Source organism: Emydura macquarii, unplaced genomic scaffold (genome assembly GCF_026122565.2).
Source record: "Emydura macquarii macquarii isolate MOO-44397 ecotype Brisbane River unplaced genomic scaffold, CSIRO-AGI_Emac_v2 contig_1876, whole genome shotgun sequence".
NCBI classification, from domain to species: Eukaryota; Metazoa; Chordata; order Testudines; family Chelidae; genus Emydura; species Emydura macquarii.
Window position 1 is genome coordinate 28,152,219 of NW_027132013.1, and position 26,732 is coordinate 28,178,950.

The 26,732-nt window shown below is 41.4% G+C and overlaps 1 protein-coding gene and 1 long non-coding RNA gene across 2 annotated transcripts in view; one reads left to right on the forward strand and one right to left on the reverse strand.

The window, feature by feature from the left end:
* The window catches only part of LOC137159707 (uncharacterized), a 62,448-nt gene extending 59,240 nt beyond the window's left edge, over positions 1-3,208 (reverse strand). Inside the window, exon 1 of the long non-coding RNA XR_010921703.1 lies at positions 3,124-3,208. This is a non-coding gene — a long non-coding RNA (uncharacterized lncRNA). The remainder of the gene's footprint in view (positions 1-3,123) is intronic.
* An 84-nt stretch (positions 3,209-3,292) lies between these two features.
* Positions 3,293-26,732, forward strand: part of RASGRP1 (RAS guanyl releasing protein 1) — a 67,377-nt gene continuing 43,937 nt past the window's right edge. Inside the window, 3 exon segments of the mRNA XM_067558046.1 lie at positions 3,293-3,430; positions 6,033-6,106; positions 6,109-6,213. Of these exon segments, the coding sequence (XP_067414147.1) occupies positions 3,399-3,430; positions 6,033-6,106; positions 6,109-6,213 (211 nt within the window). The 5' untranslated portion in view covers positions 3,293-3,398.

Consider the following 26,732-nt stretch of genomic DNA (forward strand, 5'->3'; position numbering starts at 1 on the left):
CACTTCCAGAGAAGTACGTGGTTCTAACTGGGGTTTCCGGAGACCAACAGACAAAAAAAGGACTTTTGATATAAAACAGCTTTGTTTAGTTTGTGTTTAAATCTGTTTGTTTTTATGTTCTCTGTAATGCTTTTATCTTAAGATAAATGTGCTCGCTTAGGAAGAGGGGTGTGGTAACTGCTGGTAAAAACATGTCACTACCTGCAGAGAGAAAACAAAGTGCAGAGGCTGGCCTTTATGCAGACTAGATTGCTGGGGATATCACCATGGATGGCAAAGGGCTCTTAAAATCCTGGTCAGGAGAAAGAGATGTGGGTCTCCACCCAAAATAGATTATGGCTGGGAGATGGAAACCATAAGTGGGTGTCCTTGATGGACTATGGAGAGGAATACAAGTACAGTTAACTGTGACACTGAACCCCACTATCAAAGTCTACCACAGCTGGGTTATAAAAGTTGACTGGATCTGAGCATTCTTAGACAAGATGACAGTATGATGACTGAGTTACCTTCAATAACACAATTCCAGCACCCAGACATGAGCTATTTATAGTGCAGCAGCAAAGGGTTGTAATTAATAAGCACTGGTGGCCATGCAAGTGGTGCTTCAGAGAAGATCTCTTAGAGAGTTTTTCAAGGCTCAAGCAGCATGGTGAGGAGCAAAAGTGAAAAGTGGAGTGAGGGACAGAACAGCACCAATCAAGGATGTTCTGGGAATATCTACCAGTTAGAGAGCAACTTAGATAAGTACTGGAAAGTACAACACCATATGCTTTCACAATATGTATTCACTACTGTTATTATGACTAATGTTGTCCTTTCATTTGAAACTCTGAATCACAGGTACTTAACAGGCCACTCTTTACCTTTAGTCCTTCATCCAGTTGCATTTATAAATAACGTCCTACTGTATGGAACCATTCTTATCTGCAGACACAGCTGAATATCCTGGTCTTGAAAGTCTGAATCATAGATCTCCACACACTCTGAAAGCTTTTTACCAAATCTGAACTATAATTTCTATATTTTGACAGACATTAACAAAATGAGGTTTTATTTGACAATTAAAACTGGATTTGGAAAGGTCCACTAAGTCTCATTTTTACATCAGGCTTTTGTGAGAAGGTACTTTGCCCACATGTAGTGATGCAATTTCATGCCCTTGCTTTAAACTTGTGCTAGAGGGTAAAAGGAGACTCCTTTATTTGCACAGATGTTGTTTGGGAAGAAGAGGGCGATGGTGTGATCATGTCCAAAATTTGAGGCTCTCCCTGAAAGTCTGGGGATGTGATATTGTAAAATAATGCACTGTTATCGTTGACATAAAATTCAGCATGTTAGTTATATCATTAGTTCATTTGTTCCTCATGATAGGTGTTGTAGTGATGGCCTATGGAGATTTATAGCTATCCACTAAACAAGGAAGGCACTGCCAGTGAAAGCTTTCCCCATCCTACCAATGTGCTTCAAGTCACCACCTCTAGAACTGAGTATGTTCCTTCAGCCCTTGGGCTTCTGACAGAACTGTGTATGATGCCAATTAGTACTAACTGGGATGGTGATATGACCTGACCACTAGGAACTGGATGAAGTTCAACAACTCATTTCCCATAAACCATGAACAGTTGGAAAGTAATTTTTCAGCCACTACAAACCTTGAATTAATGACTTTTGTATTTGATAAACGATTTCTTGAACCACCTCACTCACCTGCCTTTTACACTGGAAATGAATATTTTGAGAGTCACTACTCTGAGGTCATATAATATCCATTATCCAACCCCTGCTAAATTACAAACTTCAGGACCTTCAAATACATCCCATTTCATTTAGATTTTAAAGAACCTGGGACCAGATTGTTCCTTATGTAAGACAAGATATGCAGTGAGTTTGGACTCAGATTTTCTCCCTGATTGTGCAAAAGGGTTTTGTCACCTCACAGAATGGGAAAGAAACTGGATCAGTCCCTCTTTTTTCACTCTGTCTCATAAAAAACAAGAATGAGGTCACACAGTGAAACTAAGAGCAAGAATTATTTATTTTGAATGAGAGAAATGCTAAATCAGCATGCTCACACACCTCAATCCCTCCAGCCCTCACTGCATCATAGAATGGATCCACCAGTGGCCTTCCCCTTCAGGGATTTACTGTATGTCTGGAAAGGCAGGAGGCACCACTGGTCAACCTTAACTATGTTAATGAAGGTTTGGGGCATTTAATTTCAAGATGGAATTCCTGCATGATGGAAGGGGATGATGTGTGGGGAATGGCTACCCATTCCAGCCCTGCCTCCTCCAGATCAATGGAATATGGTCTCCACGTGGGGCTTCCATGGATCTGGAATTTCCTCCTTCAATTCCCCCTCGCCCCCCCCACACCTTTTGCTTATCTTGACTCGCAGAAGGCAACCCTTTTGTTTTTCTTTGCCTGCACGCTCCAGGCACATCTATGGTGCTATATAAAGAAGAAGAAGAATTCTTGGTAGAGAGCGAGCGGAACTCTTCAGGGATAAATCTGAAAACAGCTGGCAGAAGTGGGCAGGCATCTTTGTCCCCATTGTACCGGTGAGGAAGCGGAGGCGGCTGGGAGGATAGGGCAGGTTATCAGCTGATAGGGGCACAGTGGGTTTAGAATACAGCTGCCCGGGGAAAGATTTTTGTTCGGGAACAGAATTTAGTTTGCAGTGAACATTTTCTCTGAAGGGTTTTTTTTTTTTTTTTTTTTTTTTGGGGGGGGGGGGCGTAGAGGGGGGGGGGGGAATTTTGTCAAACATTTTCTGAGCCAGGCTTTAGGACCAAAATTCTGCCAGAAACGGACTTTTAAAAAAAAAAAAAAAAAAAGAGCCAAACCAAAACCTGGTTTCCACTGGAAAAAAACCGAACCGAACCGAACCAAACCCCCCCCCTCCAAAAAAAAAAAAAAAAAGCAACCCCAAACCCCTCTGGCTGGAAAAGGAGTTTCTCCGGCCAGCGTGAAACTCCGCGGGGCTTTGCAGCTTTTCCAGCCCCCCCGGCCCGGCCGCCCGCCCGGCAGGGGAAGGAAGAAAGTGCGTCGCAGAACGAGCCCGGCCGCCACGGAGCGTGCCGCGGCCGCCCCGAGCCCGGCGAGCCTGCGGTTCTCTACCTGCAACGCGCGGCGGCTTCGGGGAAGCGCCGCCCGGCAGCGGAGCGCTTCCTCCTGGCGATAAGATCTTCGCCCTCGCTCGTCACGGCTGCTGCTGCGCCGCTCGCCAACGGTCTCTCACAGGCGGCGGGGGGGGGGGGAGAAGGGAGCGCGAGTGGGGAGGAGGAGGCGACGGCAGAGCTGCCATGCCCGGGGCGTCTGCCCAGCCACCTCGCGGCTGCCGCTGGTGACCCTGCCCGCCCTGTGATCCCGCCAGGACGGAGGCTGGCCCCGACATGGGACCCGTGGGGAAGAGGAAAGCGAACCCGTAAGCGCGCCCTGACTTCGCTCGTTCTGCCCGGGGCTCCCTCGCCGCGCGGCCGGGCCGGGGTTGGACTGGAAACCCCTCGCTCGGCCGGGAAAGGCGGAGGCAGTTAGCGGGCCCTGAGCCCCTCAACCGGCCCGCTGCACGCCTGCCGCGGGACAGCGCGAGCTGGGCTCCAGGGCCCGGCCGGCTTGGACAGAGGGGACGTGCTGCTGCGCTGGGTGCAGGGAGGCGGTGAAGTGAAGTGACCTACGAGGGAACGCGGTGCCCTGAAGATTGAAATCCATCCAGGGTCTGGATCCCGCCCTGTAGCGGGGGGTCTTGTACAGCCGCTCCCACTTACGCCCAGGGGAAGGAGGGGGAGAGAAAGCGGGTAGCAAAAAGATCCTGTTACCCTGGTGGTGTCAGTCCCCTCACATGGGAAACGCCAACTAGTGCGGGGTGTCATCCCCCCAGCTCACATTACCTGGTGATTCGTTATCCCTTCAGAAACATTTGCAATGGAAATCCAGGGTGAAAAGGAAGCCTGTTCTTTTCTATTCTCCTTCCACACTGACTAACTTTTGTAAGCAGAGATATTTTAAATTAAGACAAGGCCACGGATCAGTTAACCCATGTACCCTGCTTTAAAAGCAGAAAGTGCCGTGCTGTAAACTCGGTGGGTAGGGATTGTCTTTATTCCAGTCATCCAGTGCACTGTTCAGTTCTGAGTGCATTGTTGGCACCAGCCAAAAAATACAGCTGCTATGTGTAACTTTTGTTTTACTGCCAATGTAATGCTAGGCTTGGCTTGAAGGAGAGATGGAAGGGAATTGACAAAGGGGATCCCGAAAGCTGATCAGTCCCTTCCTGTTACTTAGTCCCCTAAAATGAGAACAAGGGCCCCACCTCAAGCCGAGGACTCGAACATTTAGGGAAAAAGATAGGCCACAATTTTTCACACAACATGGATCAGCCTAATGGCCACAGCCCAGATGGGGGTGCTCAGCATCTGCTCAGCCAGTACCATTAGACGCTAGCTTTGCATTTCTGGTGATCTGGCTGCAAACACGGTTACATGTGACATGAGAAATTAGTTTCGTGGACTACCCAGCACTGTAAGGTGGGAGAAATTGCAGATATGGATTGAGGGTCATTGCTAGAGCTAGGGGGGCAGGGGGAAAGGCTATATTCCCAGTTAATGGGAATTATGCATGCCTGACCCTTGGAGCAGAGGCCTGGAGTCAGAAATGCCTGAATTCTACTTTCAGCTCTGACACAAAATCACTCCGTCTGCACCTGGTCTTCTCTATCGGTAATAGAACACGTTTACAGCAGGAACAGTTTGACTCTAAAAGTCTACCTTACAGGACTGTTGTTAGGCTTCATTAATTAATATCTAGGACATGCTTGTGTTATGAAAGCTATATTGAAGAATAAGTATTTTATATTTGCACCTGAACCTACAGGATGACATTACATAAGTTTCACATAGAGGAGTGTCACTCCAGGGTTAGAACCGTCCATGAAGGAGATCTGCACGCCTACTTACTATGTTAAGTTTTGTTCCAGGATCACTAAAATTCACCCCAAATATGCATGATTTTTAGCACTCTCTCTTAGCTGTTTGTCAGTGATTTGTTTAGGAAGGGTTTTTGGATGCAATTTACATCCCTTGAAACAGCCCACAGTTTAATTGAACAGTGCAGTGATCACTGAGTGTGTGAACTATAAGGCCATATTTTCAAAGGCATTTCAAAATGGTGCCTGCAGCTTTGCAAATGCAAATTTGAGCACACATTTTCTTCATATCTATAATTTTGTGCCTTCTCAATCTTATATTTGCATGAAAATTGTAGTTTGTCTGTACAAATAAGGGAGACAAACTCAAATGCTGTTTGTGTAAACAGCAACTTTTTGCACCTACAAAACCTTTGGTGTGAAAAAACATGTCTAAAAATAGGCACTTGGTGCAGTTTTAGTGGCCACCTTGGAAAGTCTGAACAGTAATGTTGATTCAGCTGTTTAAACAATTATACTGAACTTTTTTCTTGTTAACTTAACTGGACATTTACAGGGGCAGTTAAGAGAAGGAACAAAACATTTATCTATAAAATATTCCCTTGCAAAATTATGCTGAGATTTCAGCCATGTATGAGCTCTATCAATATTTAATTTTAAAAACCTGTTAAGAAATGTCTTCCAGAATTATTCAGGGTTTGGCTATGGGTTTAAATCCATTCACTTTCACTATAGTGCCCAAATGTAAGCATCCAGAGGACAGTTTCCCAATGTTTTGTACATTGTTCAATTTAGATGTGTTAGATTATGTGTGACTATTGCTTTGCCTGGGAATTGTTATGTTTGTATTAAGATGGCAGAATATGGGTAAAAAAGAGCTCTAACACCATGTGCTCTGAGATCCACATTTTCAGGGCTAAATATCTTTTTATAAAGAGGTGTCTCTTTGGTTTATTTGCCAAGTGGGAGTGTTGTGTTTTTCACCAACCCAACTCCCGGGAGCTAATTGCTTTTTAAATCTCTCCTCTTTTTCCAACCTGTGGAGGAGGTTTGTGTGAAATTTGTCACTGCCTTGCTCTTGCTTGACTGTTGCTCTTTCCTTTAGGAAACCTGCACAAGGATGCAGCACTGTCCCTAAAACAGCACTTGAACCGAAGCAGATCATTCATTGTGCCTCCCATCAAATCCTACTCCAGTCACTGAGTTCAGAATAATGATGCCTTTGGGACACTTAGCCAAAGGCGCCAGCCTGGAGAACCTTATTGAAACCTGCCTTCAGTCTTTTGGTGAGTGTCCTGATTTGAAACCATTTACATGCAAATCTAATTTTCAGACCTTTTGACAGTAACAGTGTTTGGTAATTTGTGAAATGTTAGGCATAATCAAGGATTTATAATAAAAATATGTATGGATCTCTAAATGTGTAACATAAGCTGAGTTTAATGATAGTTTATTCTTTTCTGGGAAGACACTCCTAAGTAAAGTTGACATACATTTTGAAATGAAGTGATTTTCATTTCATTCATTTTTTGTTACTTCATGTGCAGAATGGAAAAGTTCTTTGCAAATGGATGGATGTTTAACAAGTAAACATTGTTACAAAATGGAGTGCAATATCTCAAACCCTGTAAATGTATTGATATCTTCTTGTTGTAAATTACAAGAGTTGTTTTGTGGGCTAGGTGCAGTCAAGTAGGAATGCATGTTACTTTAAAAACAATCAGCTGTTATTAAAGAGAATGGGCTTTTCACTTGGATCTTATATATTTTTTAGCTGATGAATTATTCATGAATTTTACTCTTTCACTAGCAAAATTTCTACATTGAAGAGTACCATTAGAAAGGTATAATTTATGCAATAAACATTTAAAAAGATGCTTCCTATTTTCATTAGCAAACACTTTCTTATGTTTTTATGGAATCAAATAGGAGTACTTCAAAGCCTTTATGAAGAATAAAGTTGGAAAATATTTAAAGATTTCCAATAATTTGTTTTTAAATGATGTATTTATTTGTTGGCTCTAGAACACACCATTTTATTTTATTACTGCTAATATTACAGCCTTCCATGCTATGTGCTGGATATTTTAGTCCTCAGCAGCAGGTTGTGGCATCCCATTTATTTGTAGTGTTTATCTCTTTATAGCTATAAACAAACATGAAAGCCCTGGATTTTTCAAATGGAGATTAAGCTGAGTAGGACATTGATTTTTTTTTTAAACTGTCCACTACTTGGTATCAATTGCAAGAAACAGACAGAGCAGGGGAAGTTGTATTTGTACATACGCATAGGGTGAGTTGCAGTTTGATGGGTTTCTTTTTAGCGAAGGATTTATAGGCATTAAATACTTAGTATTGATATGGTGCTTTACCTCTTCAAAGCACTGTACAAACAATGACTAATCCTCAACACCCTAGTGAAGAAAGCATGCATTGTTACTTACTGATTATGAAGAATCTGCAGGAAAAAAAATACATATTTACAGAAGAATAGAACCAACAATGCTTTTGCTCCTTCTGCTTTTCTCCTCAATCCAGTTTTAAACTACACACTGACTTTTACTACTTTTAGGAAAATAATCCATTATACCACTGAAGTCCTCACTCTTACACAAATATTGGTAGATATTTTATGCATCTCTCTTCAGAAAAACTGAGCCAAACTAAGTGCTAAAATAAATACATGTATATAGGCTTAAGTCTTAGCTCCCTAACCAATCTCATCTCAATTTCTACCTGTATTTTTATAAAAAAGGATTATGCATTTTATATTTTAAAAGCTAGCATAATGGTTGCAGTGACTTATTTCAAATGTGGGTGAAATCTTGACCCCATTGACGTCAATGGGGGTTTTGCCATGGACTTCTGTGGCCAGGATTTCATCCAATATTGCTTTTTAGTCAGTATGCATATTGTGCACCATAATTATATTTTAATCCTAAATGAATGATAATGCATATGCAGCCATAATCATAAGGTTTATAGAAGGGCTTGTGAGAGAGAACTGTGCTGTATTGTAGAAATACACGCATTTTCTTAAATAAGGCAAAGGCACCTCACTCTCTTCCATTCACTGAGCTTATACAAATAGTAATAGTCTTTCTGTATAGTTTAGGTTTTGTTTTCCTTGACACTGTAGATGCTGTGCAAATTCTTAAAATATCTTAGGTCTTCACAGTAAAGTATTTAAATAAGACATGAAATGAGCTCTTACAGCTAGGTAATGTACTTAAAGATGTTGCTTACAGAGGGTTCTTTTTGTGGTTAACTACAAATGTTTTGCAAAGCACCTTCACAGGAGTATTTTAGGAGAAGGGATGGGGAGACAAAATTCTGCTCTGTGATCAGGTTAAAAGAAAGATAGACACTGAATTAGTACAAGTCAATTAAGACTAAGTGAGTCCAAACTTCCTGAAATTGCATGCTACCCAGTTACCTTGGACAATCACAATTCTATTCCAGATTTAATTGGTCTTCCTTCTGCATCTCAGAAAGGAACTCTAGAAAACTGATTTGCAAGGTTTTAGTTAAAAACCCCTAGAAATCCAATACTGAATTCGTGTAATGTTTTACTTTAATGTTAGAGATCCACATTTTATTAAATTAGTATTTGAAGCACAGTAGGGAATTTTTTTCACCAAGTAATCCTAAGCATTAGAGCTCTTTGCTATGAAAATTCAGCATATAGTTCCAAAAGACGACATACAACATGCTTTAAAAGTCATGCTGTACATTATGCTATGCCATTAATTATTGCAATAGCACCTAGAGATCCCAGTCAGGACATCTCCATTGTGTTAGGTATTGCATGCAGACAAAAATGTTTGAAAATTGATTTGTGTCTAATGGGCAATAAAGGCTGGCAGCACTAGTGGTTTGTAGGTGGGAGTTGACAGCCCTATGCCATATCAGAGATAATTAGGGCAGGACCAGGTCAAGTAGTCTTAAAATTGAAGACAAGTAGTTTGCACTTGTTTGTGTCATGCAGTGGGAAAAGGGAAAAAGCAGTGAAGGGATGCAATGTAGCTGAAGTAATGATATTTTTGCAGTACTCCAGTGAATGGATTTAAGGGAAGAGCAAGATTACATGGGTCAATAACAGAAAGGAGCAAGTTGGAGTGACAAGATGTGAAATAAGGAGGATCTGGATCAGTGTTTTAGCAGTATGAACAGAGGGAAAAGGCCAGATCTAGGAGATGTGCATGAAGAAAAAGCAAGATTTAGACAAAGCCTGGAAGTGTGGGTGAATAGAGGAGGCTGGGTCACAGATTATGAAGGCTGGTAATGTTGTATATAGTGACAATGGAAGTGGGGAGGGATTTATGTGGAAGATCAAGAGCTCAATTTTGGCTATGTTAAGCTGAAAGTGATTGCTGGACATCCACAAGGAGTTTTCAGAAAGACAAGTTTTAATTTTAGTTTGGGAGGAATGAAGGTAGTCTGGAGTGGAAAGGTAGACCTGAGGCAAGGTAAGCCCAGGGTTAGTAGAACTCAGGTTAGTAGACCCTGGGTTTGTTACTCAAGCCCTCGGTTATCTACACTCATTTGTAACCCCAGGTTAAGAATTACTGAATCCTGGGTCTGAACCTGAGGCTCCAATGTCTACACTGTATTATGTGGGCCTGAGTCCAACCACCCATAACCCAGACTTCCTAGTGGCTTCCCAAAATATGGTGACTTTAGCCCTTTGTTCAGATGCAGTGTGAGAAAACTTGCCTGTTCAGAGGACAACGAGGCGGTGTCTACACTACAAAGCAATAGGGCTTGAGTCCTGGGTCTCAGCTTGACTCAGGCTTAGACACCACTGCTGTGAGGTCCTGAGATCCTGGGTCTGAGCCCTGAGTTAGTGTGATGTGTGTATACTTAAGGGGGGAGGGAGAACATAGGCTTGCCCCTGAGTTCGAACCCTCCTTGGGCTTATCTGTGTCAGTGTAAAGATACTTAAAACCACATTACTGAATGAGGTCACTAAGAGATAGGAAGAAGAGAAAGGGGCCCAGAATGGGAACCCCAATGAGGGATAGAGTGGGGATGAATGGGATGCATCCTGTGAATGAAACATGAGGGAGCAACTAGAGAACCAGGAAAGGTTCTTAAAAAAAGCCCATCGAATCCAATGTTTTCATATCACATCCGTTCAATTTACGAGTCAAAAGAAAGGTTTCCCAACTGGCACCTGCAAACTCAAGCTGGGATTTGAAACTCAAGCTGTGATTTGAAACTCAAGCTGTGATTTTTCTGCTCTTATATCTCTGTCAGTAACAAAGATTCTTGAAACGTAATTTTGTTGTTGCTTGAGGTAGACTAGAGCCTAACTTGCTCTTCCCCAGGTGTATTGGCTCTGTGGTGCTGACAGTAGTATTAGGGTCTGATTTAAACAATCACAGGCAATAGATATCTTAAGGAGGACAGTTCCATTTTTATAGTGTCACTTTTCTGACACTTGCTGACTTAACCTGTGAATCAGGCAGGCAGCAATCTGCGGCACAGGAAGGGCTAAACACATTTGATAAATGTAATCTGATTTTAAATACTTTAGGTTCAACGTTGAAGTATTTTTAAGTCCAGAAAGTGTGATGTTTCCTCTCCCAGAGTAGCCTGGTTGGTCAGCAGCTGAAAGGATGAAGGTTCCAGTGGTGGTCACTGGGTAATCATGTTTTATCTGTCAGATGAATGTGCATTGGGTATGGAAATGTGAACTGTTCACACTCTCCACAGTGGCTTCTTCTAGCATTACAAGGAGCACAGCATACTGGGGTTTGAGAGCCATTATGTAGGGTCGTGTGTGTGGGGATTGTTAGTTTGTCTCTCTCCCAGATAAGTCTACCTTTCGGTTGATCATGATTAGGGTTTAGAGATGTCATTTGAAAATTGCAACTAACATGTTCCAAAACTAGTAGTGTAGGCTTTAACACATGCTAAGCTCATTGAATTGAAGCCTAGGGATGGTCTAGAGTAAACTAAAAGATATTTTAAAAGTGTTAGCAAACATGGTAATAAGCATGTTTTAAGCATGCTCGTGTAAGCAGGGCAAGTTGTATTTTAAACTTACATTAAGTGGTAGAAGTGACCACTAGAGTTTTAAAGTGTATTTGTTAAAATGTTACCATGTTTTTAAAACCTACCCTTTATCCAAAAGAAGAGCAGCCCCCGGGGGGAGCCTAGGCTTCTGCTCAACAATCTTATGTATTAGGGATGAAAACCTGGCCTCCAAGAGGTCAGTGGAAGTTTTTCTATTGAAGTGTGGGGCTAGGATTTTGTAGTTAATGTCTACCTGTCTTGTCTGCACTACAGTTTTAGAACATGTTAGCAAACACCTAAGATATCTTTTACTTATATTCATGACAAATCCTTATATTGTGCTTTAAAAAGCAATAAAGGCTGCCTCCTGTGAAGCTGTGAGGACCTTAAGTCTGAAATTTATATTGTATGCAACTTTTCTGTTATCAGCAAAGTATCAGTCCATTGCCCAAGATCTTTACTTCTGCTCACCGAATGTGTTTTTTCCTAGTGCTAACAATGCTTTCTTATTCATGTTTCATCTCTTTTAGTCCCTTCAGGTCTCACTACAGACCTGTAATCCTAAATAGCAAACACTAAAACTTATTAGAAAAAAAAGGATGCATGAAACAGCTTCCTTAAATACATGTCCCCAAGTGTTTTTTTACACTAAAGCTTGAGCAAAGGGAAGAACTATGGAAAGACTTAAAATACCTGCTGGAATGGATAGATGCATGCAGAGCTCTTCTACATGTCAGTCGTCTTCTGATGAACAAAACTCTACCTGTTACAATGGCTCAGAGTGGTAATTACTTGAATCATAAGGGCTATACAAAATGTACATCTCATTCCATTATGAGCATCCCATACTATATGTACTACAGGATAACATGGATTGGTATAACTATTTGATGTGATCCTGCAATTGGAAGCCTGATTAATTATACTGGAAATAATTGCTCAGAATTGTATGCAGTACTCCCATAGCAAAATATTTCACTTGAATAAAAAAAAAAAAAAAAAAAAAAGCAAATTTCTGACCACACCGTTAGAGATCCTGGGGTGCTTTGCAAAACATGTAGGAGTGGTAACCCTAGGGTCTTGGCCAAATTTTAAATATTTCATTTTGCCCACAAATTCTACCTGCAATTTCAAATGGTTATTGTATTCTTCAGTTCCTGATCATAGAACATTAGAGTTGGAAGGGACCTCAGGAGGTTGTTATCTAGTCCAACACCCTGCTCAAAGCAGGACTAATCTCAGCAAAATAAATGTTAACTGCTATATAGTATTGCTTGTTTGCTGTTAACCAGCTGTCTCTTCAGTGCTGGGCTAAGTAATATATTTATAAGCACACCTTGTACAGTCAGTATATTATAATTTGAGAAGCACTTGGGGACTTTTTGAATTAATGCTCTATATACATTTTTATAATAGGGATATGAATCTGGGGATAGAGCTGGCAGTCTCTGAATGTACTTCCCTCTCTACCACACCCTGAAATTAATACAATTCCCAGTAGGTGATTTGCAAAATAAATTAAACACATTTAAATTTGGCTGCATCTACTATGTAGATTAGAATACTTTTGTAGCACTTTTCCTCTTCAAAACTGAAGAAAAATGTGTTGATCCTCACAGCACCCTCAAGAAGGTAAATATCCCTATTTTATAGACTGTCAAACAGATATGTTAAAGGTCACCCACTAAGGGAAAAAGATTAGTCTATGCCCCTTCTCTGAAAGGTTTGTTCAGTTTCTGCTCTCCTCATTCCTCCCCTCCCCCCAAGTTTTTCCCTGCCTTTATTAAAAACCACCACCTATTAGTCCATCCAGGCTGGAAGACATGAGAAATAGTGAAACATCACCATAAGAGCCAAATGATTTTTATTCAGACTGTTTTAAACAATTTGTTTTTAACGTGTACTTAAATTCAGTAACTAAATATTTTGGAGAAAGAAAGTCTGTATAAAGATTCAGCACCCTCATCATGTCAGTTACAGTGGAAAGACTAGCAATATGCACCATCTGAAATCCTCAATAAGCCTTCTGACAGAACCAAGGAAGACCAGAATTGAGATTTCTGATACTTCTAAGATAAAAGGACAAGTGGGAAAAATACTCTACACCTTTCAGGCCTACTTTATACATCAATAAAGACACAAAGGGGTGTAAACCCAAGTTTTAAAATAATCCTGTATAGATGGGTCTGAGATTTGCCAAGACAGAGAGGCAGTCAGTATCAATGCTGAGATCAGTACTCAGGAGTTCCTGGTCTTCAGTCCTGTGCCTGGATCACACTAATTTTGCCATGGACAGCAATATCTAGAGCAGGGTTTCTCAATTTTATTTCCCCCTAGAACCTTTGCGCGCCCATGCCATACCCTCCACCGAAAAGTCGAGGAAATCTTCCTCTTTTCGGCGGCGCGGTGTAGGGTTGTTTCGGTGGCGCATGAACAGCTGTTCGGCAGCGGCATGGTTCCGCTTCTTCGCGGAACCCTTCAACTCAGCCCACAGAACTCTGGGGTTCCGCGGAATCCCATTTGAGAAACACTGATCTAGAGTTAAAAAATCCATCATATTTCAGAAGACTAAAATTCATTCTAATCTAAAGAGCCACAGTAATTACCATAGGCCCCAGTCCTGCAAAGAAAACAATGTGGGCAGCCACCCAGGCCTGTTTGGAACCCTAATAATTTCAGCACATCTCCTTGTGATTAGAAGGGTTTGCCCACAGTTTTCTTTGCAGTATCAGGGTATTAAACTGCAGCCCAAATCAAGACCTGATTAGATTTCCTTGCATTTTGTGGTTTTATAAAGCTTCCTGTTTGATCTTCCAACAATCCATATGGCAAACATAGGGTACAACAGTCATCAAATCTTACCAACCTGGCAAATGCTTTATTAAACAGACATTTAAAAACAAAATAAAGTCAGACATTATATATGAGGTCAGCATTCCCCACCTGTTCAAATCATGCTGCTACTGATGGGAAAGCTTAGAAAAATCAGCTTAATGCACACAAACTAACAATTCTGACTCAAAGGCAGTTACGTATTTTATAAGTAAATGCACACCCACATGCAAATTATCTTTATCATTTAGTTTTATGTTGCTAGATTCACCTGGAAATGGCATTTTGTTTTCCTTTTATCCTTCAATTTTTGGGTCCCCTCCCCCTCTTAAGCATTACCATCCTGAACTGAACACTGACATTTCTATTTGATAAAGTACCCAGCAGTTAGCTTCGTTTTACTCTATTAAAATGGGATTGATCTTCGTGATTTTAAATAATCTTGGCATAATTCCATCTAATATGGCACAGAAGCTTTACAGTTGCTTGGCAACAGAAATTATGTTAATAAGGAGCTAATAACATAACAAGCACAGAAGAGTTGTTACTGCTTTTTAGAATACTAAATGCTAATTTAGTTAACTAGAGCTGATTGTGGTTGTAACAAACATAAAACCGCAGATGATAATTTAACGTTTTCCGTAGGAGATTTCCCGAGAATATGAATTAGATTTTTTTAACTAAAGCTTTGTTTTGCCTTTTAAACAGAATAATTTATTGACCCTCAATTTTATTTCTTTCCTTTAACTCTGCATGTTAACTTTGGACAACTGAACTGAAAAAAGAAAATCTACTTTATAGGAGGATGCATGTAAAATATGGATTTGACTAGGGTATCAGTGACTATCTCTGATTGATAGAGGGAACACACCAAAGACTATTACTAGTCAAAATATGCTGGATCTTCAGCTAGCACACATCTGCGTAGCTCTGTTGACATCTGTGGAGCTAGGTCAATTTACACTAGCTGTGGATCTGGCCCTCCATGTTCAATTTTTATGGAAGTGTTTCAAAAGGATGAAAGTTCTCCAAGTCCTTGTAGTGAATGCCTTTTAGACGTATATGGGAGAAAAATATTTATAACAGTTGAGGGAAAGGATGTAATTTCTCACTCTACAGTCCACAAAAGATTAGGCATTTTATAGTGTTGACAAATTCAATTTCCAGAGAAAGCTGTACTAGTGTCCAGTCTTTTCTTTCCTCCAGCCAATACCTCTCTGGACTTCCCAGTGCATCCTATTTACTGGTGTCTATCTGGTTTAGGTTGTAAGCTCTTTGAAGCAGGAACTTTCAGTATTTTGTTTCTTGTACAGCGTCATCCACATTGTTAGTCCTTAAGAACAGTATATTCTCTAGTACAGGGGTTCTTAAATTTTTCCTGGGACCCCCTTTGAAAATATTTCAGGCTGTGACAACCCCCCAAAAAGTGATGCCCCCACATGCTATGCCACCCTCCTCATGCCATGCCTTCCTTACTTCTGTGCGCAGCGCTGCCTTCAGAGCACCCGGCCAGCAGCTTCTGCTCTCCGGCCACCCTTCTCGGAAGGGCTCTGGCTGTCAGCCCCATGAATGGCTAACAGCTACAGCCATGGCATGTGCAGGAGCTGACAGCTCACAACCCCTCCCCCCCATAATAACCTCTGACCCGTTGAGGGGTCCCAACCCCGTTTGAGAACCCCTGCGCTAGTACTTTGTACCAGTTTTAAATGACTCAAACATGTAGCTTCCACAACCCATAGGCAATTACTACACAGTTTAATAGATCTTGCTGTTAGAAAGTTTGAGGCTGGAGAAAACCAAGACATTTTCCTAAACTTATTTTCATCCCCATCTCTGGTTCAGAACTTTAAGTGACTATCTGGGAAAGGGCAAAGGGGAGGCTGCAGCCATTGTGGACAATCAGTGCTACTCGTGCATAGGAGTCTTGGAGCACTGCAGCTTTTAGACTCAAATATACACAGAACTAGCTTTAAGGAGTGTTCAATGTTCCGTACATAGGATGGTGAAATGTCACATCTCCAAGTGAGGTTTCTCAGTAGATGTTTTGTCTTTGAACTGTGGCGCTCATATGGCAGGGATCAATAATGTGACATCAAGATCCCTTTTTACTCAGCTTTTGAACTTGACTCTCCTTTAGCACATTTGTTTTGGATAATTCCTATCTTCTATGATTACTCATTTTGGATGTAGATGGGATTTCTCCTGTCCCCCTCTGTGCTGATCAGCAACAAACATCAGCATCCAATTCATACAGATAAGTTAATTATTTAAAAACCAATATACTGTCAAAAGAAAAAATTGTTTAGAATAACCTACAAATGAGCAAGTAAGTTTATTAATTATGTGTATTACTGTAGCATATAGGAGCTGTAGTCATGGACCAGGACCCCACTGTGCTAGGTGTTGTACAAACACAGAACAAAGATGGTCTCTGCCCCAGAGTTTAGAATTTAAGTAGATCTAGGAAAGTTTTATCACTTGGAATGGAACATACTCCAGCAACTCTGAACCAGCAACTAGGGACACTGTGGCATGCACCTTGACTGAGTCCCATACAGTGCAATGAGTGTGGCCACAGATCTGGGACAATGAGGAATTAGGATTTTCTCATATTTCCCCCATTCAGGGCTCCGAAGTGTCATGTGTCTTGTGACACTCATGCAGTTGGCAGTCCTGTGTATATGTCCTGCATCCAGTTGGGCTTTAGTGATCAGCTGCATTTGCAGCTGTCAGCCACCAGTGGTCACTGGCCTTTTACTGCTTCTCCTGCTGGTTCACAGTGTGGAAGGGACAGCTGACTCACTAGCTTTCCCCCCCAAATATTCATCTCTCAGCAGCCCCCATCTTATGCCTCCAGACAGCCCCACACCAGACTTCCCCACCCAGCTGCAAGATTCCTCCCACAATATTCCTACCCAGCCACTCCATCCCAACATTGCAACCCACCTAATTCCGTACTCCCAGAAATCCTTTGGCAATTCCATACTCCCACCACTGACCCTAACTCTCAAAGATTCACCCACCTACCCTGACAGCCTCAGAGATTCTTTCCCACCCATCGGTACCAACTTTTGGCAGCTCCATGACCTACCCACACCAAAGGCAGAAGTTGATGGTGACATGTACATTTACAAATATGCAAATTAGTTCTATATTTGCATAAGATTCTAGAAGTTAGCAGCTATGCCCATTCCATATTTGAAATTATAATTTAAACATGGAGGGGAAGAAAGAGGAAGCTTCATATTAGCAAATTGTTCTCATTAAGCCCTTTTCCATTCCCTATGAATGGATTCTTCTCTATTGTCATGGAAATCAGTTTGTCCTCTTTAACTCACTAAACTTTATGGTCCTGATTTTGAAGACTGGCAGGTAAGATTCCTACTGACTTCAGTGGGAGCAGGATAGGAAACTTTGTGCCTGGAATGTTTGAAAGTAAAGTGGTGACAGTCAGATATCTGATTGGGCCTGCAAATCAGGCATACAGACATTAAGGGTGGGATTTTTAAAAAGTGAGTTAGGAGCACTGCAAGTCTATGGGATTTTTGCTCCAGTTATGTAAGTGCTTTTGAAAATTCCACCGACTGTTGTGTGCCCATAGTTTTGGGAGCACAAAATTGCATGCTGGAATTAGGAGATTTAAATTTTTAAAATATCAGGCCTTAAGAGTGCACTTATCATTGCTCTGAGACCAGGAGGCTAACAGCAAGCTTGCGCTGCAGATAAGTTAAACTCAAATGAGATATTCACTTCAACAAACAAGATTCTTCCAACATTAACCCAAATTGGACTCTTCAAACAGACTTTCATATTATTAATTTACCAATTAATGAAAAATTTAGCTAGGAAAACAATGCAAAAGAACCTGTAAAGATTTTTCTCCAGGTAGCCCCACAATGATAGAAGGATCTGTGAACAAGTTAGAGTGGAAATATGCTTTAATGCTACAAGATGGGGTAACTAGTTTGAAGAGATACAGAGAATGCTGAGCAGTGATAAAAGGTATGGAGGATGAAGGTGTGCAAGACAAATATATCTGCATGAGAAATTAATCTGAGTGGAAACGACTATTTTGATGGGCACTGAAACCGCTGTTTGGTGAATGACAAGTCTGGTGCTACAGGAGTAGAGAGTGCCTTGGTACATGATACTTGTTATAAATCATTGTTTCTTATCCTGTCCACCTAAGGGGACTAGAGGTCTGTATTTCTTCAGTGTGCAAGACAAATACGTTAAGATGAGGCTATACAGGAGATCTCTATACTGGAAAGAAAGCTTACCTAAAGGAAATTCTAGATGATTCCAATAGAAAGTTTACATGTATTGAGGAATGTGAAGTAGGGCATTCCATGACTATTTTAGCTATTTAGGTGAATGTGTACTTTTGGCTCCCTGATTGAAAAACAAACTATCGTAGTTATCTATGGGAGATCCTACCACACTTTTTTTTTTTTTTTTAAACACTTTAGGTCTTGGTCAGAATGATTTCTGAAGAGCTAATATAACATATGAAAAAGTAGCTTCTTAAAGTCTTTCTGCATTGGAAAACTCCACTAATGGTGGTCAGCTGATTTATTCAGTGTCAAATAGCAACCCTTTTGAAAGGCTGCTGATAAGAGGCGAGATGCTTATTAAATTAACCACTAGGCTTGCAAAAGGGGTATCAATGTTTTAGTATTCCCCAGGAGAATACCATTTTTGTTTTTGATTGGTTAAATGAAGACATACGAGACCTGGATTAAACCCCATCCTGTTTGTTCCAATGAGGTTCTTGCTGTGAAGTTAAGACTCGGTCCAAGGGAAATGGCCATTCTAGTGTACAAGCAATGTTCTTCAGCTTGGTGATAAAGAATTCTCATAGGAAAAGTTTTAAACCTGTGCTATGAAGCTTCCACATTCAAACTATGTTTTGTAGCAAAGATAATTTAATAAAAAAGTTTCATGTGTCAGTTTGTTAAAATGATGAATTTTAACATGCTATATGTAGGACAATGAACATCAGGTTCCTCTCCCCCCACTATACTTTGTTTTAGTCTTCATTATTTGAACTGAATTTCCAATCTAATGAAATACTTTCCACCCACAGTAGTTTGGTAGCTCCAAGTACATTTTAACTTCAAGATCATCCCATTCCCCCTCCCACAAGAGCTTTTATCTTCTCTTTTTGCTTCAAAGTATTACCTAGCCAGTACTTATCCTGTAAGAGGTATTTTCATAAAGGTTGTTCCTGAGAGAGGGCAACTATAGTCTGGTTCCCACCTCTACCAAATTCTATCTTGAGTTTCCTTTGTGTTACACTCTTTGCAGTCACACAACATCCTTTAACTCCTCTTAATGTCTTTATGGGGGGGTGGGGGGAGGAGAATACTGCAATCTAAGAAAAAGAGCTAATCAATCTGAGAAAATCAGCAGGATTCTCACTTGACTGGACAGACAGATAATCCACCCCTGCCCTGAATAGATAAAATGTAGGGATAAGACTATTCCTATTGAATGGTAATAGTTGGTTCACCAGCCATTTCACTTGACGTATATACAGGGCTAGGAGCAAGTATAAAAGGCCAAACATGTGACTTTGAGGGATCTGTGACATGATGATTTATGCTTTTAAATGAACAGACAGTTTGTGGTCCCAGAGTTTCACAGTTCTGGTTGAACTCCTCCTCCTGGACACTTGACAGACTGCTATTGAGGGGATTTTCATGCCCTTGGTTTTCAGGGGCTGGATGGAGTTTAGGCACAGTCCCTGGATTTGGGCCTGTAGGCAGGCACTCCAGGTGCAGACCTCACATCTGATACTCCTCTTGGCTGTGGGGATCCTATGATTCAATTGCTTATACCCTGAAACTGGTAGTTCTTGCACACTCCCCAGAATTTCACCAACAGTCTGAACCTACTGAGTTACAGTTTCAATGTGTATGCCTGAAAAGGTAAAGCCAACAGCCTCTCACCCTGACTTTGCACAGGATTTTAAAACACCATTATTCTTTACTCTGAGCACAGATCATTTAAGACTGCAAAACATCCCAAATGCAATGCCTCTCACCCTTCCCTTGGGGGATCATCAGTGCTCAGGTAGGTTCTCCCCTACCTCAGACTTCTGCCCATCTCCCAACAGAGAGTCAACTGGTGAAAATAGTCAAAATGCCAGAATAGGGCAGCTCCTGCCCTTTTGTAAGCTTCCAGCCTTGTGTCATGCAGCCACCTGATTCATCTCAACAGAAGACGAACCCCATAGCAGATGATTTTTTGCCAGACAACCTCGCCACTGATAAAGCCGTTCTCTTGGATATCAGAGAGCCTTAGTTTAGGGTGCTTCTATTTGAAAAGAAGATCGTCAAGGTTTCATGGACCTCTATTGTTAGTCCTTGGTCACTGTCCCTTGAAATTCAAGAGGACCATAGAAAAAAGCAAACAAACCCCACATTCAAAATGGAGTGTGCAGTCTGACACCAGTACATGTAACAATCTCCCACTATCAGACAATTCATGAGCTGTACATATACAGATTCCCCAGATTGTCACACAGAGGAAAGGAAACGAGAACTTTCATGTCAAAGTACAGGGTTTCTTGCAACACTTGTTTTATAGGCTTATGATTTAGGGATCCTTGAATGCAGAGCTGAACATGGAGGTTGAGGGTATCATTCCTCCCTGTCTTCAAGATCCTGGGGCAGTCTCATTTAATTTATGATCTCTCCTCTGTGTACTCCTTCCTATTGACATCAATGAAAGTTGGATCAGGCCCCATTTCTCTCTCCATTTCATGCATAGTCATCATGGGTGTCGGATACATGAATAGTATGTAACTTCTCTTCCTTAAGGTTCCAACTACATAACAATTATGGTATGTGGGCCCTAGCATGGATCTTGCAGCATGGATTGATTTTGTTTCCTGTCACTGTTGAGAGGGCCAAATTATACTAAAATCATCATGTTACAGGCCAGACCTTTTTAGTGCTGTCTGTAGGTTAGTTCCCTGAATATGGTTTGGTCTGTACTCAAACAAAACCCACGAGTGTTACAGCATGGTTGTCACATGATTGGGTACCCCCAATATGAATGTAAATGTAATTGAAACAGAACTCAACTACTGCAACATTCTATCTTCTGCCTCTTCCACAAGACAGAAAGAACCCCCCTTTTTTCTCCTTATATTCTAGGAGGCTTGATAAATGAGTGGTGCATTATGGCTGAAGCTCAGGTTGTAGAGAAACGAAAAGGTCTGCTGCTGAAAGTGAAGCACCCGAGTTCAGTTTGTATGCCCCGCACCCCCCACTCTATTAATATAAAGGCTGCTTTAAGTGATCAACAAAAGATGGTGGCTTCATCTACCCAGCTTGATCTTGAGCTAGTCTGGATCTACAAGGCAATCAGCAACTTAGGCCCAAATCTTCAGAGGTATTTAGGTGCCTTACTCCCACTGAAATCAATAGATGGGGAGGGGCAGGAAAACTAAATGTGGGTGTTTGAGGATTTTGGTCATTAGACAGCAACCACCCCAGCTGTGGCTAATTTAAAGCCTCAACTGCAGCAATAGGCAATGTGGGTAAATCTGCTATATGAAAGCTAGAACCTCAGGCTGGTTCTTGCTCTAAGAACATAGGCCATTCTGAAAAGGCACAAGTATAGTTTCAAGAACTAGATTTTGGTCAAGTTATTGGAGAGTTGCTGTAAGTGAAGCTAAACAAAATATTTGTCCATTTCTTTTTTAAGAAGTGAACAAAATAAAGAACAGTATATGCAAGAAAGTGAAAGGTACCTAGAGAAAAGCTTCCAGAAATAGTTTCACATCTCAGTTGATGTTAATGTAGCCATAATTTACATATAAAGTGTCAGTATGAGGGTTTGCAGCAGATAGTATGTGTGTAACTGCAGAGTTTTATTTAGGAATTTCCAAGAGAATAGGAGGCTGTATAGAGGTCTTGAAGAGCAGACCAAGGCAATAGTCTGCTTTAATATATTTAGCAAGAATTGAGAATTCATTGTGGTTGAGAATTCAAACCACAGAAGACTATACAGATTAGGGGACAAAAACACATGACTGTTCTGAATATTCAGCAACTCCCAGTGGGGGAGGTCATTTGCACAATTTTTCTAAAGTAAAATGTCTATCTACCAAGCATGGCCACTGGGGGCTTATTCAATAAAATAAAGTGTGTGTGATGAGCAAGAGGCATGAAGACAGAAGTGATCATGTATCTCAAATAGCTCCCCCTACAGTCAAGTCACTAACTGCTCCCCACTCACCTTCTTTCACCATGATTTTGGCATAGTTACTGCAGTGTGTTCTCTGTGATGCTACTTTGAGAACTACTAGGAGACTGCACGTACTAGAGAACAATTATTCACCTTCTTAGTGGTTTGGTTACTGAGAGCATGTGATATGAGTGCTCCGTGGCTGCATTGGCTTCTGATTTGCTTCAGAGTAAGTACACTTTTGATACCACACAATGATGAATAGGAACCTCTGTAGATAAGACACTGGTTATGAAATATCCAAAACCAACTATGACCTCTAGGCTTTCCATAGTTACAAGATTTCAGTTAATCTGGGGCACTCTTGCAGTCCACAGAGGCAGAGCCCAGATTTCCAGTTAGGCACAGTAAGCACATACCTAGGGGTGCTGGTGTTCTAGGGACGACTAAACAGTGGTGGATTACCACACAGGCCAATAGGGCCCATGCCCAGGGGCCCCGCACAAGCACCAGAATTCTGGCTGCGTCCCCTTCTGCTCTTCTTTCCCAGGGCCCTGCTCCTTCTCCTACCCCTGAGGCCCTGCCCTGCCCCGCCCCCCTGGCTGGACCAGAAGCTTTGGCCCAGGAGTGAGCACATTCCCCCTGCCTGGAGCTGGCCAAGCCAGTCACCACAGCCCCCCCAACAGAACCAGCTCAGCCAGCCCCTCTCTCTGGCATCACCTCCCTCATGTGGAAAACACAAAGGTCAACTGTAGGCAAGGGGTGGTGGTGAAGATGTTGTGTCTAGGGGTACATAAGGTGTAAATCCAGCTCTAGGGTTCAACACTTGTGAACTGGCACTCAAGCTACAGTAGAGGGATCCTGACTGTGAACACTCCCTCTGAGCCTAGATGTGGCAGACTTCAGGACATGGTGAAAGGCATTTATTTTTCAGAAGATGTTCCCCTAGTTATTGGTGACTGGATTTTTGTTGTAGTGGCTGAGGCTGGCTAATGGATCTAGATTGGGATGTTCTATTTTATCTGCCCATTTGAGCAGCATGCATACTGATTGAAAAGTTTCTCTAGAACCCAGATGCTATAATGATAGATGTCAAAACTATCCTTAAATGTGTTAGTTTTGTTTCCATTTGTACTAGCTAGAAATACTGTAAAAACATGCTTGCACCTCTTGCCTCTGTGGGTGTTGCATAGGGGAACTGTAACAACATCTACATAGCATAAGTGTTTTATAGAAGTTAAAGCATATTGGGATTTTTTTTTTAAATGCAGTAAAACACTGTACACTATTTTGTTGCATTTCCCTAATGTAAAATGATACAACACTGACACATGCCTGTTCCAATTTATTTAGTATTCACTCAGTGGTTTCGCTCAGCAGGGTGTGTGGTTAGTAACAGGTATACAAGCGGAAATGAAAATGAGTCTTAAGAAGCTTTCAACTTATACATGTAAAAATAAACTGCTCGTGTTCAAGTGCATATGGTAACATGCAAACTCTCTTGCATCAGGGATTGATTCAAGAAGATGCCACTCACTGGTTCCATAAGTTGCATGAAGATAATTACATAAACTTAAGTAAACTTCCTTACATGAAGTTCTATTGTAGTAGTTGCTTTTCAAATCACCGTATGGACCATGGCCCAGGTTTTCAAACACAGATACCAAACATTAGGCAGCTCAGTCCATAGATAGACTTGTAAATAGACCGTTTCCAGAGGTGAGCACCCAAGCACAATTCTTAGTCTGTGGAGGTTTTCATATTGGTCCACAGAATTAAATATTTTGAGACCATTGTAGTAGGGGCTTTGAAGTCTGGGTAAGGAGGTGGCCCATGGGATGTTTTACAAAAGGCTCCACAAAACGAAGTCCAAACTGGTATGTGGCAACTCTTGGGGTTGGATTTGATAGCTGGCCAGGTCAGAGATCCTTGTAATTAAAATTTCAGCAAAGAGAATTCAAAGGCTTTCAGCAGCTACTGATAGAAGGTAGGAGCAGAGGGGGTTTTGGCAACTAAGCAAGCCAGCCCTAAGCAACTAAGCAAGCAATTGCCTTCCAAGGCATGTGTGGTGTGCCTGTGTATGGTTAGGGTGACGGTGGGTCACTGGTTGTGAGAGGACTTCAGTACACGTAGAGAGGAGGTGGTGACAGGGTCTACATGTCAGCATGCTTGGTTCATGCCTCTGACTGCCCTTGAAAGTAATCATTGTAACAAGCTCAGTAGTTCATTTACCAAAACAACGGTGTGGTTATTGGGAATAAATGGGGGCCATATACTATACATGCACTAGGCCTGATTCTCCTCTCACTTTACACCTTTTTTTTTTTTTTACCAGTGTAACAACACTGACTTCAGTGGACTGATCGCTGATTCATACCATGTAATGGAGAGAAAAACTACACCTAGTGTTTCTTTTAATTTTCAAGAACTAAATGTTAGGTATATTTGCCACCAGTTATTATGGCAATGTATTGTGCCAGACTAACTACTGATTTTAAAATATCCATTGTGGTAATCATTTGGCAGGATTTCCCTATACCCATAGGTAGCATTAAACCCTCACATGCCAATACAAGCCCATCAGGGTTTACCAATTTTCTTGCTTCCTTGCACTCAGAATCCACACTAAAGAAAATATAAAACAGTTCACTGAAGCAAATTCTCTTTTTTAAAGTGGATCAAGCCTTTGAGTTATATATTTAGGGAAAAATGCATAATACAGCACTGAGTTCTGTAGTATGTGCAGAATAATTATGAACCTGATCATAATGGCCTTATTTGGGCATTTAACTAGTGGCTGTAAAGAATAAATTTATATCTTTTAACAAGAAAATAGGCCATAAATTGGCTGACCTGGTACTAACAAAACGAAACACATGATCTTTGCCTAATTCTATCATGCAGCTATTGTGAAAGTACTAAACAGGTCCTTAATATTTACTATTTTAGGACCTGATTGTGCAGTCTTTTCTCAGGCAAAATGCTTTTGAAGCCTTCAGTGGTGCTTCTAGTAATTACAGTAGAAACTACAGGGTGGGTCAGAAATTTAAGGTGGGAAGCTGTTGGCAACTGTCTTGCCCCCGAGGTGAGAAAGTCAAGACCACCAACATGCATTTCAATGTAAACAGGATTCATCCCTCCAAAAGGAAATGAAATAAATGAAGTCTTAATTCAGAGGGGGGGCCTGCACAGAGTGACCCACCTAAATTGGGTCAGTAGGCGCTTTACAAATACAGATAAATGAGATATCCTCAAAGCATTCAGCTAGTCATTTAATAGCACTCAATGAAAGGTGCTGGGTGCTGAGCACTTTTGAAAAGCTGGTACTGAGGTGCATAAGGTCCCAGTCCAGCAAAGCACTAGTCCCATTGGCTTCAAAGTTAAGTGCTTTCCTGGACTGGGACCTAAAGGGAAACTGTTGAGCACTTCCCCAGAGCCTCCATCCATTTTTTTAAGCCACAGGAGATTGTGATCTGCACCTCCAAGTACAAGAACTGGGAGAGTTATACTGCTGCTGGAGGCACTGTGAATGCAAATCATGCTACATTTAGAAAGGCAGATGAGGCCCTGCTTCACCACATTAAACAGGTGTTGAAGTTCCCTACTGCCCCAAGTGAATTCTGGCAGAAGAGCGCCACACCCTATTCCCAATGCAGGCTGTGGATTGACAGGCACAAAAGAGCACTAAGTAATTAAATGAACCTTAAATGCTAGCACTGAAGACCGGGACCTCAATATCACACTCGAGAACAGAAAGCTTAATGTATAAATAGAGAGCCTGAGTATCTGACAAATAGTTCTGGATTTTTTTAATCTACATGCCTGTTGATTTTCCGAGTTTATTTTCCAAGATTTTGCTGGGTAGAGTTTAATTAAGTGGTCAGTAATGTCCTGGGTCTCCTTTCCTCCCCTTTTTTAAACTGGTATTTTGCTTTTCTCCAGTAAGATGATACCATGGGAATAGGATGAGTGCTATTTATAACAGCTTCAGTTTCTCCTGCTGTTTCTTCAAGAACCCTAAAATGGAGGTCATGTGGCTTCCAGCTGTTAAGATCTACTACTAGTTTCTTTTATCTAGATACAAAACAAGGCATCATCCATTATGATGAATAAATATGTTAATGATCTGGTTTCTAACTGCCTCCATATGGGAACCTGCATTGCTTCAGTCCATAATACCAATTGCTGACACTGAACTTGATTTCTTACTGATTCCTTGAAAGGAACTGAATCCTACATACAGATGTTTTGGTGCAGGAGTCAAAATGCTTTCTAGCCACTTTCACACATGAAAGTCAAGTAACCACCTTTTGGTGTCCAAGGGGAATGGAGTGTGTTTATGGGCAAATCAGAGTGGTCTCCATTTATTTACCTGCCTGCCAGAATGTTCACCACTTCTCACTAGTGGTGAGTGCAACCTATACACCCTTCCAGCCCATCTAACAAACAAGGAAGATCTGCTGTTAGCATGCTTGTTAAAAAGCACATACAGAAATCTTCTCTAAAAGCTGTCTGCTAAGGTTTTTCTACTTTAAACTGTCAAAATATTCAGAGATGAAAATTTTTAAAGAGAAAATAAATTTCCATGCTTTCTACTGCCTTCCCATTTCCTTATCCTGGGAAAAATGGAACTGGCTCAGCCCCTTGTTCAAGTTCGCTCATCCTCAGGGATGCTCTCATCAGTGCTACACCAACAGTAATGGACCCCAGGGGCTGTTCTATTAGCCTGGAGTTAAGAATGCAGCATGCTCCA